This window comes from Nelusetta ayraudi, unplaced genomic scaffold (assembly GCF_046127955.1).
Source record: "Nelusetta ayraudi isolate G7.1 ecotype Tasmania unplaced genomic scaffold, CSIRO-AGI_Nayr_v1 ptg000060l, whole genome shotgun sequence".
Taxonomy (NCBI): domain Eukaryota; kingdom Metazoa; phylum Chordata; class Actinopteri; order Tetraodontiformes; family Monacanthidae; genus Nelusetta; species Nelusetta ayraudi.
Genome location: NW_027466110.1, coordinates 4,387,897 through 4,404,751, shown reverse-complemented (window position 1 = coordinate 4,404,751; position 16,855 = coordinate 4,387,897). Strand labels below are relative to the sequence as shown.

General features: G+C 45.5%; 2 protein-coding genes across 6 annotated transcripts; both read left to right on the top strand.

The window, feature by feature from the left end:
* The first annotated feature begins 200 nt into the window (after positions 1-200).
* On the top strand, positions 201-2,510 carry atp5mc3a (ATP synthase membrane subunit c locus 3a). Of its 2 annotated transcripts, none has more exons than XM_076039959.1 (5): positions 201-274; positions 476-575; positions 1,341-1,415; positions 1,687-1,877; positions 1,964-2,510. In XM_076039959.1, the coding sequence occupies exons 2-5, from the start codon at positions 537-539 to the stop codon at positions 2,076-2,078; spliced, it is 420 nt and encodes a 139-aa protein (XP_075896074.1). In that variant the 5' UTR covers positions 201-274; positions 476-536; the 3' UTR covers positions 2,079-2,510. The 2 variants fall into 2 exon arrangements, with proteins under 2 accessions (XP_075896074.1, XP_075896075.1); XM_076039960.1 differs by having other exon boundaries at positions 258-363.
* Positions 2,511-3,065: 555 nt separating this feature from the next.
* atf2 (activating transcription factor 2) lies at positions 3,066-16,596 on the top strand. 4 transcript variants are annotated; one of them, XM_076040167.1, is made up of 13 exons: positions 3,067-3,150; positions 3,908-3,979; positions 4,237-4,333; positions 4,423-4,541; positions 4,640-4,765; positions 5,218-5,396; positions 6,080-6,194; positions 7,564-7,626; positions 7,687-7,740; positions 10,172-10,486; positions 10,960-11,166; positions 13,322-13,427; positions 16,223-16,596. In XM_076040167.1, exons 2-13 carry the CDS (start codon positions 3,932-3,934, stop codon positions 16,450-16,452), a joined length of 1,659 nt encoding a protein of 552 aa, XP_075896282.1. In that variant the 5' UTR covers positions 3,067-3,150; positions 3,908-3,931; the 3' UTR covers positions 16,453-16,596. The 4 variants fall into 4 exon arrangements, with proteins under 4 accessions (XP_075896284.1, XP_075896282.1, XP_075896280.1 ...); XM_076040169.1 differs by lacking the exon at positions 16,223-16,596 and adding an exon at positions 13,773-14,024 and having other exon boundaries at positions 3,066-3,150; positions 7,564-7,740; XM_076040165.1 differs by having other exon boundaries at positions 7,564-7,740.
* The last annotated feature ends 259 nt before the right edge of the window (positions 16,597-16,855 follow it).

Here is a 16,855-nt window from a genome sequence, read left to right as displayed (position 1 = left end):
GATCATCCATTTTAGTGACTCTAATTCTTAAACATTGAACTTTATTTATTTTTTTTTATTTTTTTTAATCAAACGTATGCATTTAGTTATACATGTGATGTGTCTGCACTGAAAACGCACTCTAAATAATTAGGAATACGTTTTGGAGCGATTGTTGTCGTGATCGTTGTTAATAAAGTTTGAGTGAAAATGACCTTCCATTAACATCCGGGGCCTCTACATATGTCATACCGCGCATGCGCACTCTTCCACTGTGGTTCGACCTCTGCAGTCGGTGAGTGTGCAATGGCAGTTTGAATGAGAATCCAATCTTTCGCATATCCGTTTTCATCCTTTGTTTTACGCAAACAATACCGTGCACAAGTGAGGAGAGCATGCAGTGTGAATGTGGATTTGAATAAGTGTGTCTTTATTTTCTCTGTAAAGCATTTTTACTCCCGTTTGACCTTACTTCTCTCCGGTCTTCCTTCCGCAGAGAGACCCGGGATTCAGCCAGATTTGACCGAACCGGTTAAAAAACCCCTCCAAAGTAGAAAATGTACGCCTGTGCGAAGTTCGTTTCCACCCCGGCTCTGGTAGGTTTTCCGACGACAATCGGTGGTGTTCCAGGCTGCAGATAGAGCTCCTGCTGTTTTCTCTCCTCTGGGCCTGTGGTTGAACTTGACTGTAGCTAACTGGCAAGGGTATCTGTGGCTAGGCCAGCGACCAGTCAGCTAACTAGCTAGCCTGCTCATAATGAAGCACACAATGACATTTCCCTTTAAACTCTGTCATGGACCTCATTGTGGTGTAATTGTGACATGATGCATTTAAAGTCTCTGTTTGAACTATACCACATTGGCCCTGGTGTTCTGCGACGGGGTTCTTCGGCTGTGATTGTTAGCTAAGGTCACAAGGCAATGTTGGCTAATTTGCTGCACATCTCACCTCAAATCCTCACATTTATGTTGTGCAGTTGGTGACAGTAAAGCTGCCCTTTTGTTCCACCATTGTTGGGTTATCTAGTACGTGCAGTCACTGGATTATTATACTCTTCAAGGTCATAATTTGTCTGCTTCTTCCTCTTCAAACCAGTATCTCAATGTGTTAATACCACATTTGAAGTTGTTTTGCAAGCTGTCTGTAAATAGCATTGCTGCTTGCAACAAAAAACAGCTAAGCTGGAATTGACTTCTGAATTAGCACACAGTGAAGGCCAAACACAGGTGCATTGTTGATTGGAGTAGAGTGACATTGATACACGTCCAGGGTGCCTTTTAGCTATAAATATATCCATGCAAACAAAATGCTGTGTCCAGTTGAGCTTCTGTTTCTAAATAAATGTCTTTCTGTTCTTGCAGGTCCGTGCTGGTTCCCGGGCTCTTTACAGACCCCTCTCAGCGTCTGTGCTTTCCAGACCTGAGCTCAAAACAGAGGTAAACAAAGTTAAAGGAATTCTCCACCCCACAGCATTACTGAAGCCTAATGGAGTTTGACTGATCAGGCCCTTTTAATTGCTTTGTACAAGATGGGCGTCCTTACAATTCTTAACCTTTAAAAAAAAATGCATTTGGTCTTCTGAAAGTTACTGTTAATGTGTACACAACATCTTTAACCTCTCTGAATTATTTCAGTCCTTCATCTGTGGTTCCTTTTGTCATTAATTTTATTTTGATAAACATTTAGCATATTTCCGTGTACTTGCAGAGCAATGCTGCTGTGATGCTACAGAGCCCCCTCGCCCAGGTCGCGCTGAGGAGCTTTCAGACCAGCGCTGTCAGCAGGGACATTGACACCGCCGCCAAGTTCATCGGAGCTGGAGCTGCTACAGTCGGAGTGGCTGGATCCGGAGCTGGAATTGGGACAGTGTTCGGCAGTCTCATCATCGGTTATGCAAGGTTTGTGTTAAGAATTCTGTCAACTTCAGCTGGCTGACTGAATAAGTTGCTAGTTCATAGACTCATTGTCCCTTTGCTCTTTACAGGAACCCATCTCTGAAGCAGCAGCTGTTCTCATATGCTATCCTGGGATTTGCCCTGTCTGAAGCCATGGGCCTGTTCTGTTTGATGGTTGCTTTCCTTATCCTGTTTGCTATGTAAAACTGCTGTCACAACACTTGCATTACCAATGTGATGAATACATATTTTATTGTGGCTACCAAAATTGTTCCGTATTGGTGTCATGAAAATGTACATTTTCAAATCTTTCAGACACTGTCAAACAGAAACATGTATTGTACAAATGTAAGAAATTACGTGATTAAAATACATGTATTTGACTATTTAATATTGGCAGTAACTTTGTGTCTGGGATATATTGTTAATCCAATAGAATGCAGTTGGCTTTCATGAATGTCATCTTCTGGGAAGCTGCTGCACAAGCTTTCCATCAGTCTTGTTTTTTGAAACTCATGCAGGCTTCGGGATCAATCTCTCTGGGCTTTCAGTTCAGCTGCAGTTAACTGGTACTGTAAAAGACAGTAAGTGCTCACTTTTGTAAATGACATAATAAAACTAGATGATTTAATTGACCATTATGAATTTTGCTTTCTCAATATTCCTTTTTGCCACAAATCATCAGCTTCATTCAACAGTCTGGGTTTGTAAATTATTGGATTAAGTTGAACGAACCCTGACGCATACAATTTTCACATTGCCCATTCATTCACTGATAAGTAAGATAGTAACATTGCCCATTTATTCACTGATTAGTAAAATGGTAATATGATATAGTAAATAATCCACATACTTTATAATTTAATAGAGGCTTTGATATTGGGGAAGATTAAAAATCTATAACACATCTTGTTTAGTGTAGGTGAGCATTTTTTTTTCTTTCTTTTTTTAAAAAAAAATAAATTAACAAAATAAAAGTAATGCTACAATTGCTCGTGATTTAAAGATACTAGAATTATTTCTGCATTCTTAATATAAAATTGATTAATTAGTATACATAAGCTCACAAGTTTTTATTTATATATCTATTTAATTAAATAAAGCAACTAAAAACTTAAGGATATGTATCTCAAAACCTGATTGAATCTGAGGCGTTGGCCATGTATCAAACATAAGTGTTTCGCTTCCTCCGTGACGTTTACGGAAGTAAGGACGGCTCTCGCGAGATTTGCTAACGGACGTGGGATTTTGGAAAGCAAGGGTTGTGGCTGTGGGGGTAAGTGACCGCATAAAGTGATAACGGTTCGGTTGAAAGCTCGAGTAAAATAAATTATTTTGTGCACTGTTAGTTACTAGTGCCATCATGCGACCAAGTGGCGGTGAAACAGACGGCGGCACCGCCTTTGTTTACAGTGAAATTGTTCGCCAAACATGGCGACGCTGGTGTGTTATCGCAGTGTCTGGCTGCTACACCATGGAAGCGACTGGAACTGATTATCGCCCAAATGTAATAACATTTCAGGTTGTGAGCGCACCTTCTTGCCCGGGCTGCTCTATTAGCGAGCCTGAGATCGACAACACAGTTACCAAATGAGATTTTTTTTTTTTTTTTTTACACCCGTTAATCCGCCAGTTTAGTCCACAATAACGGGACCTGAGGATGGAGCTTCTTTTTATTATTGGCACCGAGGTGTAAACAACATTCGCAGCCGCCCATCTTTCACATGCTTTGTCCCAATTCCAAGTGTCTGTGTTGTTGGGCGTACATGTGCATTACGTCTTATTATTGTAATGCATATTTTCTGACGTTTTGTGATTGTGTGAAAATTATTTTTTGCTGTGTTTTTTGTGCTTTGTTTACCGCGCATATTGACAGAACCATAATCTCACCAATAGCATCTAGTACAAAGTTCAGTGCTGTTCACCTCGTATTTACTATCTAGTACATGCGTTAGCATACAAAGTTGTGACAGGCATTTGATATCTTGACTTTTTTTTTTTTTTTTTTTACGACCCCCCCTTTTCATTTTAGGCTAATATTCCAGGAATCCCTTAATATGAGTGATGACAAACCTTTCCAATGTACTGCTCCTGGATGTGGACAGGTGAGTCATCTCTGTTTCTGCACAGCGAATATCAGGCCATTTTTAATTAGCTCACGTATGTATATATAAAACAATAAACATAGGCACACTCACAAAAGTAAGTCAATATGAAGAATATGAGTTAACAATAATGCACCTTCTGTAGCTAAGTTTGAACTTCTCTGTCAATAATTTTCTGCTTGAAATAAATAAATAAATGAACAAAGCAATCGTCAAAATGTCTGTTTTTCTCCCCTTATTTTCACATCACGATGCAGAGGTTTACAAATGAGGATCATTTGGCTGTCCACAAACATAAACATGAGATGACGCTAAAGTTTGGCCCGGCAAGAAATGAGAGCGTCATCATTGCTGGTAAGTTCACGTGTGTGTAATGGGTATTTTATTTTAACTGAAGAGGAGTTGTTTTTTTCCGTCCTAAAAAAATGTGTCCTCCCTCACAGACCAAACGCCGACCCCGACACGCTTTCTGAAGAACTGCGAGGAGGTGGGACTCTTCAATGAACTCACAAGTCCGTTTGACCATGACTTCAAAAAGGCAACGGAGGATGACATTAAAAAGGTTCTTGTTGCCACATAATCTGACATTATATTCCATGACATCATACATGTCTGTGACAGTTTCTCTTGACTTGGCTGCCCTTGCTTGCTTTGCTTCAGTTACCCTTGGATCTTTCCCCTCTCGCAACGCCCATCATACGAAGCAAAATAGAAGAAGCCACAGCACTGGAGGCGCACAGGAACAGCCCCCTGCCTTACCCTGAGTCTACGACAAACGATGACAAGGTAAAGCCTTGCATGAGCTGACTCAGAGTGCGCTGCAAACATTTTAACCTTTTACCTTGGAAAAATAGATAGAAACGTTTTCCTTCGAGAGTTCCGCAAGGCGTCAGTGTCACCGTTTGCCTGCCTGCAATGCAGCTGAATGTGGTGTAACTTATTAAATGCTAGTGTTTTCCTGTGGAGTCTCTTCATAAAGATGTCAAGGTGTTTTGATGAAATTGATGTTCTGCTTCTCAGTTCTTTGAAGATTCAAAATAATCCATATATTCATCTCTGAGCAAAAATTATTATTTTACTTTAACAAATTAGACTGATGTCATTAGAGCAAAGCCAATGTTTTTGTCATTTTGCTGATAAGAACGTTGTGTTTTTTTGGTAGCAAGACAGTTATTTACTGAAGACGTCGGTGTTTGTTCAGGACTTCGTGCAGCTAAGATGTTGTATGATGTTTCCAGGATTTATCCTTGCAGCCAGCCTCACTGCCAACATCCACTATAGTCCATCCTGCATCCCTACAAGTTCCCAATGTACTTCTAGCGACCTCTGAGCCTAATGTTGTAATACGGCAAGCTCTCCCATCACCAACATCTAGCTCTGTTATTACCCAAGTTCCATCCACTAATAGGCCTATAGTGTAAGTAATTTGAAAAATCTATTTTTTTTTGTAATCATAGTTTGGTTAAGTCGTCTTCTTTCTTTCTTTTTTTTATCCTTATTTATGTTGGTGCTGTTTTGTCATGGTGAGATCTCAATCCATATGAGGCATGTGTTTGATTTCCATCCCTCATTTTGATGATTTCAATTATTATTTAATGATTATTTGCACTTTACTGATGTTCCTGTTTTTGGTTGAACTCTCATCTTTGTGAACAACATCAGCACTGCTCAAATATGGGCTTACAGATTTTGTGTGATCAGAAGAATGGAACAGTGACAGGGATCATTAAGTGTAATGCGTCATGCTTATCAGCAAATATCTTCATGATTTCCTTAATTAAACCTACAAACTCGTGAAACGAGTCAACTTTCCTTCTTTGTATGAAGTCTGTATCTGAGCAAGGCTGATGTGACCCATCCAGTTTAGTTTGTGACAAAGTGATTATTTTTAATTTTGCACAAACCAACAGGTGTTAATATTGTTTCGGTGTTAATTTATTTTGCTTAGTTGATTGTTGTTGTTTTTTAAACATACGATTTGTGAATCACTCAATCATTTTTCTGTTGTTCCTGACTTTCATGGCTGCTTTTTGATTGACTTGAAGAGATGCTTGTTGTTATTCTCAGTGATGTATTCAATTTATCCTCTCCTTCCTTCAGCCCAGTGTCTGGAACCTTCCCAGTGCTCTTACAGCTGCCTAATGGACAGACAATGCCAGTGGCCATACCTGCATCTATTACAAGCTCAAGTGTACATATTCCAACAACAATCCCTGTGAGTCTTGCTCTAGTTTCATACTGCTCACAGTGTGTTTTAGCTCAAAGGTTTGAATTAGAAATCTGTTCATTTTGTCCCTTTAGCCAGAATTACAACATGATATGAAACTGTAAATGAATCAAAATGTCTTCCAACTTAAATAGGATTGTTTTTTTGTCCTTGAAAACCAACAACTAACAGCTTAACCCTTCCAACCTGTAGGCAAAATATTTTTTGTGGAGTTGCCAACATGGAGCAAAACATTTGTTCAGAACGCAGGAAAAGAAAATCGCTGGACCGCGTCAGATTACTTGACGCTCGGCTGGTCACATGTTTTTCCATTTTGTTTCACACATTGTCAATTTGAAACGCTGCGCAGACAATAATTTGCAGTCGAATTGAAATCCTTCCAAAGTTGCAACAAGACACCAGTAATGCACTTCTTTCTCCCCTGTGCCCTTCTGGACAGAGGCAGCCAGTCAGAAGCTCTTGTTCTTCACATTTTTTGGCCGTCAGTGCCGATCTGTAGAGGTTCGGCGAAATAATAGACTGTGTCACTCTGGCAAAGATGCAGGATTTGGCTGAGGCGCAGCAGGCTCCAGTCCAGGACACTTCACTGCCATTTATCTTTGTACAATTAGCATCAGCGCTCCTGATTTCTGGCAGAGCAGATAGATGATGCCACTAATGCGTTTTTCCAAAAACAAATTAGCTCCGCAACTCGTGGACCGGTGGTCTCGCGCAGGAGGAAAACATATTTTTTTTCCATACACCCCCGCCCGCCACCACCATCCCTTCCTGCAGAAGCTTGTTTAGTTGTTTGGCTGGCGTGCTCCTGATTGTCTGCGTGGAACGCTGAGCAGCAGATGATTATCTCCTGATAGCGGCGCAGCGGGGAGAAAACTTCCGTCTTCCCGGTCTGTGGGGACTGGCTGAGCCGCTGACAAGTGGAAGAGGGCAGGAGGAGTGAATGGAGAACATGAGCCTCCCCCTCCCCCTCTCCCTACCCCACCTCCATGTGTCTGCTTGTCAGTGGCTGTGAGAGGAGGCCCCACTCTGGCCTCCTGACTCGTGTCTCTCCATCCTCTCCTTCCTCTTCCTCGTCCATATGCTCCCCCGCAGACAGGCGGCGCTTCATTAGCGTGCACGTCGCATCTCCATGTGGCGCTGCCTCCGCAAAATAACAGGGCATCCCGCGTAATGAGGCTGAGATATGAGGGAACTCTGAGAGCCCGCTGCCACACACATACACACACCACACTGCACCGCCTGCGTGTGTGTGTGTGTGTGTGTGTGTGTGTGTGTTTTTTTGCGCCCATTGTGCTGCCACTTCCTGCCTAAGACTAATTTCCTCTGTGTTGATGCGCCTCTGTGTCTGTGCCGTCAGCTTGTCAGACCCGTCACCGTCGTGCCTAACGTCCCTGGGATCCCAGGACCTCCTTCGCCGCAGACGCAGCCACAGCCCCAGCCCCATCCACAGCCCCATCCACAGCCCCATCCACAGCCCCATCCACAGCCACAGCCACAGCCACAGCCACAGCCCGTCCAATCAGAAGCAAAGCTGGTATTAATTCTGTCTCCTTTTTGATCCCGAGTGTTTGTTTGCTATTGAGTCTGTTATCTCCCATGTAAGAGGGATGGATGCCCCAGCTAATGAGGGAACTTGACCACTAGGGGGCAGATGAGGGTGACAGAAAAGTAATTTTTTATTTTTTATTTTATTTTAGTCTTAAGTAATTTTTTTCTCTCATGTTGAAAAAAATAGAATCCCCTTGTTTTTCAGCTACATTACAAACTACAAAATTATAAAATGTGCTGAACTAAATAATAAATAAATAACTAGTAAATCATCTAATAACTATAAAAAAGATATAAATAAGTAATTTTGTATTTGACTACACTTAAAATAATAATAATGATCATTAAAAGAGTGACATAAAAAAAACATGTATTTTTCTGGCAAACTCTAATGGGTTCTCGATTTAGTTTTTATTTGGTTTTCCAAAAAAATATTGATTGACTGCTGCATTTACAATAATCATATGTCATTGTTCATAATGTCTCAGTGGGCGGAATGGTGTCAAGGCAATATTGTATTACTGCTGGAGATAAGAGGGGGTATTGGAAGGGCAGGGATGGATCGGTGGGAGGGAGACGAGTGGCAATGTGATGAAGTACGGATCACAGAAGCTGTAAGTGTTCGCAGCATGCTCTGCGTGTGTGGAATTAACATATGTACAGCGGCAGTGTGTGTGTGTGTGTGTGTGTGTGTGTGTGTGTGTGTGTGTGTGTGTGTGTGTGTGTGTGTGTGTGTGTGTGTGTGTGTGTGTGTAAGGATTGATTATGAGCTGCCGAGCAGGACAAGAGGGAGGCGGGGATGGAGGGGCTGCCAGGGATCACGAGGTGCAGCGATGACAAAACACAGAGACGAGGGGTTACGCTCAGCACGCCGTCACCGGGGGAGGGTAGGGGGTGATGTAGCGGGCGGCGCCGGGCGCCAACCAGCTGGGGGCATCCTGGCACGGGGCTCGCTGCCCCCCTCTCCCCCTTCCCCATCGCCCCTGCATGGATCCTTTTGTTCAGCAGAATCCTGCCTGACCTGCAGCCCCCTCCCCCTCCTTCTGGCACCTCCCACTGCATCGGGCTCATCAGCAGACACCTAATGAGCCCGCGTCAAGAAAACACAACCCCCCCCCCCCGCGCCTCACTCCACTCAACCTGCCCCCCCACCACTCTCAGCGGCACTTTACAAGGACTGATGATGCTGCAAAGACCACAATAATGATAATTAACTCGCTGAATTTAGAAGATTATGCTGTTAATTAGTTGCAAAATAAAGATAAGTAATATAGTAGCAGATGGTTGAATAACACCCATGAGATGGAGGGTTATTACACTGATGAGGTTTCCGTGGCAGAGATGAAATATGAATCCGACTGGCTTTCCGCTCTTTCCGTGAGCCATTCCAGGAGAATAATATCACGTTTCTGCCAGAGGAGCCTCTGGAAGGGTATTACACCATAAACTAATTTGCTAGATAGATTGGTCTGGCAAAAGGTAGCTGTTAGAATAATGTGCCCCTCTGTTTTCCCATGTAAATGTGTTTTCCCCTCGCTCACTTTGTTAGCGTCGCCAAAAACGCCCTCCCCCCGTTCACTTTCACCTTGTTTCCCGCATGCATGTGAGTCTGATGCGAGAAGAATTGGCCGCTGAATCGCAGCCACCGACGGCCACCGATGGCCCGCGTGAGGGAACTTTGAGTCCCGACGGCCTCGGTTGACGCTTAGAGCCTTTTCTGCCATGGTTTTGGATCGCTTGCTAGGGAAAACTAGCACAGTGCACCGCAAGAGATTTCTGAAATGTTGCTGCTATTATTTTGGTACAGTTAAATTGAACGCAGATCTCCTGTCAATGGAGTCGTATAACACTACCAGTCAAAACTTTGGACACACCTTCTCATTTTATCATTTTAATGACTGCTTACATAGATTCTCACTTAGATGATCAAAACAATGAATGACTGAAACTATCATGGAGTAAACAGAAAAAGTGTGACATAACTCAAAAACATTTCGTTTTTTAATTTCTTCAAAATAGTCACCCTCAAACCATTTAGAGTTATTTAACAATGTTTTCTTTGCTACATAATTTCATATATATTGCACTAGCAGTCAGTCGGTTAAAACCATGTTTTTGTTCTCTTGAAAAGTAAATGTTTAATTCTAATGTGGTACAAAGCTAAAAAAGCAAAAGCAAATGTCTCTAAAATCAAAAATTGCAGAGAATATTTACAGATGTGATTCATGGAACAGCCATTCTAACTCTCTATATATGATCTGTGTTCTCTATTCTCTATATATATCCGGCTAAATCTTTCCCACTGGGCCTTTAAGAGTTCCGCGTTTAAATAGGAGCCCCATCCTTCCGTCAGCTGACACCTGCTGCGCGTTGGAGATAAATATAATGCGCCTCTTCCTCTCACTTCCTCCCCCCAGAAGCTGAAAGCCTCGCTGAGCCAGCCGCTCCCTCAGGTAGCTAACAGCGATGGCAGCGGTGAAGTCCAGAGCAGCGTCCATGTGACTCACACTACAGCCACCACAGCCGCCGCTGCCGCCATCGCAGCCACCGCAGCCACTGCGGCCCCTCCTTCTCCTGTCATCACCGCGACTCCGCCCCTGGCGCCAGCGCCAACGCCAGTCCCAACCCCCGGCCCCGCCTCCGCCTCCGCCTCCGTCTCCCACCTGCCCGCAGTGGAAGAGCTGTCCCCCCTCCCCCTCCAGCAGCCGGCCACCTCCACCACAGAGACACCTGTGAGTCTGCAGACGAGCTCTGCCTGTGTAGTTTAGTCTAATTGATCAGATTTCACCTGCAGTTAATTTCGTTTTTAGACCAACACAAATGCTATGTCTGTATTTTGAATGCCTTAAGCAATAATTGTACCATGAGGCAATTGGCACAAGCTCACATGTCTTTTAAGTATGAAAATTCTGTATTTATAAGTTGCATAGAAATTTCATTTTAAAGTTTGGAAATTTTGTCAGTGGGAAAGAGAGGGAACCCTGCTTGTCTTTGTTCATGTCATATCTACTGCACACAAGTACGATGTTTTCCATTCGAGGTATACAGGTATTGTAATCTTCAGTCAACTAAACCATCACAGTGTGCAAACTCCAGTTTAGAGGTTTTTTGTTTTTCCCTCGGAAGCTCTAGCGTGTGTGTGTGTGTGTGTGGGCAAACACATCCATGCGAATCATCCTAACATCGCCGCAATTGTGCTTGCCAGGCTTCCCCCGCGCCTCCCGCACAAAACCCCCCGACCACAGGGGGGCGGCGGCGCAGGACCACGACGGAGAACCCCGACGAGAAGCGGCGCAAGTTCCTGGAGCGCAACCGGGCGGCGGCGTCTCGCTGCCGGCAGAAGAGGAAGGTGTGGGTGCAGTCGCTGGAGAAGAAGGCCGATGACCTGAACTCCACCAACGGACACCTGCAGGTAGCCCCTCCCCCCACCCCTGTCTGTCTTTTTGCGCTCATGTGTGCGTCTGTTTGTCATCATGCGAGCGCAACAAACGCACGTTCCCTTCTTTTTTTTTCCCCCCGCGGTGATGAAGTCATTAGAGCCGATTAAGGCGGCGCTCGCGTGACAGCGACGCCTGCGAGCCCCCTTCACGTCGATACGTCCCTGTCAATAAAGATGTATCCTCCAGATGTCAGCGGGCACGCAAGCGTGTCTTCGCTTCCGTCTCGGCAGTTCGGCGAGTGGCCTCGAAAAATCTCCCAGGGAAAGGTGTCTCTTTTTTTCTCTCTCTCTCTCTCTCTCTTTCTTTCTTGAACCTTCATTTTCGCGGCGAGCAATTAGGATCAGACGCTGACAAGTTCGAAACAGTTCACGTGTCTGGCTGTCTCTGTTGATAAGTGTGAGCAGGGGGGGCGGCGCCACCGGTGTTCCACGCAATTAAAAGAGATGTGGTGTTTATTCGCCCGCTTGTCTTGTTTTGTTTTTTTTTTCCCCATGAAATCAAAGGAAGATGCGTGGGGGTTGGGTGAGGAGAGGAAAACGGGTTCCCTTTGTTAATGCGGGGTTCGAAAACGAGTCAACAACGCGGCTCGGAAACAGATAGAAGCAGGACTGCAGGTGTGTGAGCGGGCGTCTGAACTGACAGTGTTGCCACAGCAGAGCACAAAGCTGCATGAGGCAAAGGCGAAAAGTGGTGTTTTCACGCGGACGCATTAATCAGCCTCCGCAGATATTGAATAAACACCACCACCACCATGCTGACATGGGCCAGCTGATAAGTAAAACTGCCTCTAATGATGCACAATTATTTTAACATCATCCGTAACTGGCTTTTTAACGAGGTGTCGGAGCAGGCAGCTAAGAGCAGAGCTCCCAGCATCACCCAGGGCCATTTTAGTGTTTCAACAGGTCTGGCTTGTATTCTTCTCGTCTTTCTTTGGAAAAATGTGTGTATTTCTAACGGGATTAGGAGGTAATTCTACCTTATTCTGCAGTGCAATATTAAATCGAGCTGCATGGAATGCGTACATCTTGTAAATTTCTTAGAAATGATTCCTTCTTGTTCTTCTCACTTGATGCCGTGAAAAAAAACCTCAACGTTGTGAGAAGTGGAATAATAAAAGTTCTTGTTCGTCCACTAGAGGGCGCTTTCTGCAGAAGTTTCAGTCCCGCAAGGTCGGCACGAGATTGTGGAAACACTTGTGCTCTTTTTTTTTAGTTTTAACGTCGACTGACTGGCAGTTTCCCTGCGAAGCCGATAAACGCGGCGGCGTCCACTTGTGATCGGCCGGCTCCGCCTGGGCTGTGTTTAAATCTGTCTGGCAATACATGGTTCCTGCTGACCTCAGCAAGACCAAACAGATGGAATCAAATAAATTGGCCACTTTTTAGATGAATAGATTAAAGCAGCCGGAAGAGAGAGAGAGAGAGAGAGAGAGAGAGGGAAGGAGCTTAAATCTGCCAATTGGTGCTCGGCGGGCTCGCGGCCGCCCCCTTAAATCCAGTTAAAGTCACCTTCAGTGTAATTCAGCTTCCACCCTCCTCCCTTTTTTCTTTTTACGACATGCAGAAGTCCTCTGGGGTCCCCGCGGGAGCTGGAACCATATGAGAATGTAAATCTTCGTCGGCGAACGCGGCACTACGTTCTCGAATCGCCGGCAAATAGTCGTAACTGTTGTGTGAGATATAGAAGATAGAAGAAGAGAGGAGGAGGAGGAGAAGAAGAAGTAGATCAGGCTTAACTTTAACCCCCCCCCACTCCACTCCAGGCCCGTTTCCTGCTCCTGCGTGTGCTCAGGAAGACCTAGTAGTGCATAGGTGCAGGTGGAGGAAGATTTTTGGAATAAATATCAATGTTGGCCCGAGACTTTGTCCAAGATTTACATTTTGGCCTCACTGTGTGTTTGAGTTTGACACTCTTGGCTTAGTGAGTCTATCTGCGGTGATGGAGGTCACTGTAAATCTGCCCGATGCGATTCATTTGCAAAATGTCCCAGTTTCAGGCATCACTGTCTCCACTCTCTTTAAGATGCTGATGAAGCTGTTTTTTCCAATTAGATGTTTGATGATTTCAATGAATGCAATAATGTCTGTGTGAGTTTATCCTCGCTGTGTTTCCCCTCCTCCGCAGAGTGAAGTCACTCTGCTGCGAACCGAAGTGGCCCAGCTGAAGCAGCTCCTCCTGGCTCATAAAGACTGCCCCGTCACTGCCATGCAGAAGAAATCCGGCTATCACAGTGAGTAATGCTCCATTATTCTCGCCATTCGGGCTCCTGGCGGAACTCTTGTAAAAAAAAAAAAAAAAAAAAAAAAAAAGCAGGAAGGCCGGACGGGAAGAGCCGCTGACTTATCGCATCATCAAGGAAGCGAAAGAGCCGTGCAAAACTTTTTATTTTTATTTTGCTGTCTCTTGCGGGACAGTCGCACAGATGATAAACGCAGTTGTTCTCTTTTTATTTCACCCGCACGCCTGCGGAAACTGTTTCCTGTGTCGACCCACTGGAGTTTAGTTGGCAGGAAGGAACTGAATCTGTCACGTATTCAAGAACAGGTTTAGATTTTTTACACTTCTGTTATTCCAGCACAGTGTCACATCCCAGTCCGTCCCTGTTCATCACGTGCGCGCTCGCTCGCCACTCGTCTCGTCCATCCTTCTTCATTTCTGCGAGCGAGGCGCCTCGTTTCCCTCTTTCTCCCGCCATAACTCACCTTCGGGCGCAGGTGAGCCAGATCTCCACAAGTGATTTGCTCTGGAAATCAGTCCATTAAAACCGCGAGTTCGACGGGACCGCCGAGCTGCGGACCGTCCAGCAGGAGGCGCTGTCACTTGTGGTTGAAAAGTGGTTGAAAAACCCTGACTTACAAATTTGTGAACTGGCTGCTTCCAGTGGATGTTTTCACAGTTCCTCCACAGTCTACAAAAATATGCATACAGTTCTGAGTCCAGCCGACTCTCTTCTGCTGCATCATCAAACATTATAACTAAGATGATCAGTGAATCTTGTGAGTACAAAACGCAGCTCTGTTTGAACCGCTGACGCCTCTGTGTTCCAGCGACTGACAGCCAAAACCCATCATGTTACACGTTGACGCGTCACATTCATCACTTTACAGTTCAGTCAAATTCAGCCGAGCCGGGGTCCTCGGCGTCCCCAGCCTGCACGCCGCACGAGGTGATTGTGAATAATCTGCAGCTCTCCCCCTACAAAGACCTCATCAAGCGTCCCCTCTCCTCTCTCTCTCCTCTCCTCCTCCTCTCTCACCATTACACATCCCATAAGACGCAGCACCAGACCCGCTAATGCCCCGTACCGTCGCAGCAGGTGGAGGGGAAATTACCCAGACTGCCTCGCGAACGAGCCAGGAAAAGCTTTCGCTTGGCACAATAAGCCGTCCATCTGCTGGCGGCGGGCAGGGGTGGTGGTGGTGGGGGTGGGGATGGTGGTGTGTGTGTTTGTGGGGGGGGGGGGTGAAATCAGGAGAGCAGAGAGAGAGAGCGCGAGAGCGTCGCTGCCCCCCGGAGGCCACCTGAACCTCCTGCTATCATGACGCATCAGGCAAGGCGCCCTTAATGCCATTAAGAGCAATAATGTTCACTTGAACGTGCAAGGAAGGAAGGAAGGAAAGAAGGATGAAGAAGAAACCCGAGGCGCTTGATTTATTCCGAGGTTGACCTTCTCGGTTGTAAAACAGCGAGACGCTTTACGGCTCTTTGACATTCCACCGGCGCTAAATCACTCGGTCAAACTGGCCGTCGGAGGGAGGGAGGAGCCTCGGACGCCGGCGCCGGGCCTCTGTTAATCACCTCCTCCGCTGGCGGGATGAATCTCCGCTTCATGATGCGAAATAAGACGCGCCGGCGCTTAATTACAAAGTGCCATAACGAGTGACTTGATATCGTTAACAATATTAATTATCGCCCGCGCTCCTTATTCCTTTACGAAGCGGAGCATGAGAGGAAGAGGAGCCTCTCTTCTTTTTCTCCCCCTCTCTCCTCCTCCTCCTCCTCCTCCTCCTCTTCCTTCCCCTCCATCAGGATCCAATTAATTCAATGCAACTGCCTAACAGCTGGTGGCATTTCGACTCCAAGTCTTCCCCACTCTCCGGTGCGAGCATCATTAAAATCAGGTGCTGTAATCATCTGTCGCCGCAGTAGTTGGCACGGTAACAAAAAAACAAATGGGAATGCAGTTAGGGCCGGGGAACGCCGGCGCCGGCGCCGCATGCCCCGCAGATGCAGCACACACGCCCTTACGATGTGGGTTTAAATTGACATTGGAGCTTTAATTAAAGGACGGGGGTGCGGCGGCGGCGGCATGATGGGGATTAATGGAAACGTTTTGCGCGCAAATGGCTGTTTTACACGCGTTCGCCACGACGTGACGGTGCGGCCTCGCAGAAGCTTTGTCGGGTCGTGTCCGCTAAATGACTGGGATTAGGAGCCGCTGCGCTCACACAAGGTTATTTATTTATTATTTATTCCCAGTTTTATTTTATGTTTTTTTTTTTTAAAAAAAAAGCTTTTTCTATGCGATTTGTCCTCTAGAGTGCATGCAATAGGTTTTTAGGTTACAAAAAAATGAGTTTGTGGAAAATTCATTCCAGGGTGGAGAATTTTTTATTTTATTTCTATCTATCTGCGTGTTCTTTGGTTGTTGTTGTTTTTGTTCTTTTTTGCTTCTCCCCTTTGTTTCGCTTCTTGCTCCTCACGCCAGTAAACAGAAGGAACTTTGCTGAACTCGACTTTTTGCATTGCGCTGCAGAAACGTACATCTGCTCTTCACGGAGGACGAGAGACGTCGGGACGTTTTCTCGCATGTCATCGGTTTCATCTCATTTCATTCACCTGCATTCCAGCATCAAATTCACAGTGAACTCAGCTTGTCAGAACACAAATCAGAAAACCGTCTTCATGGCGTTCTTTCGCTTACTGCTCCCAAGTCTGGACTCTCAGAGCTCTTTATCGCCACCTGCTGGTTTTCCATCCTGGGACATTTGAAAAGAATTTGTGTCGTCTCTCGCACCACCACAGTCTCGGACAAGGACGAGAGCTGCGAGGAGATGTCCGTCCCTGGCAGCCCTCAGGCCGAGGCCATCCAGCACAGCTCCATCAGCACCTCCAATGGGGTCAGCTCCTCCTCCTCCTCCTCCTCCTCCTCCTCTTCCTCCACCTCGGCCCCTGCCACCGCCGCCACGTCCATCCAGAGCACAGAGGAGAGCCAGCTGCGGCGGGGCGCCAAGTCGCAGCCGTCAGGGAGCTGATGAGCGGAAGGGGGGCGGGGCTTCACTTGACTCGGGACAGCAATGATCTCCATTTATTGTCGGTTAGGTTCGTCCGGTGCGTTAAGTCTGGCAATGCTCACGAAATGCAAATGTTTTCTCTGGAATTGATGAAGACGTTAGAATCGGCACTTTAGGTGTATGACGTAAAACACAATGATGTTTTTCTATCCGTGTGACTTATTTATTAATTGATGGCGGTTGTATGTAAGTTGATTGTTATTAATTTATTTCAGAAGCCTGAGAAGGAGGATCGATGGGCGACTCTAAGAGACCAAAACCAAAGTGTGTTGTGGCTCGTTCGCAGTGAATTTCTTTTCTTCGTGTTGTTGTTTCTGTTTTGTTTTTTTTTGTTTTTTTGAAGAACACTGTCTTAAAAGCGAAG

Excerpts from the sequence above, each read along its gene's own strand:
- atp5mc3a (XM_076039959.1), top strand. The coding sequence starts at position 537 with ATGTACGCCTGTGCGAAGTTCGTTTCCACCCCGGCTCTG. Across the intron at positions 576-1,340 it reads TCGTTTCCACCCCGGCTCTG|GTCCGTGCTGGTTCCCGGGC; the intron begins GTAGGTTTTCCG and ends CTGTTCTTGCAG. Across the intron at positions 1,878-1,963 it reads CTCATCATCGGTTATGCAAG|GAACCCATCTCTGAAGCAGC; the intron begins GTTTGTGTTAAG and ends TGCTCTTTACAG.
- atf2 (XM_076040165.1), top strand. The coding sequence starts at position 3,932 with ATGAGTGATGACAAACCTTTCCAATGTACTGCTCCTGGATGTGGACAG. Across the intron at positions 4,766-5,217 it reads CTACGACAAACGATGACAAG|GATTTATCCTTGCAGCCAGC; the intron begins GTAAAGCCTTGC and ends TGATGTTTCCAG. Across the intron at positions 11,167-13,321 it reads CCACCAACGGACACCTGCAG|AGTGAAGTCACTCTGCTGCG; the intron begins GTAGCCCCTCCC and ends CCTCCTCCGCAG.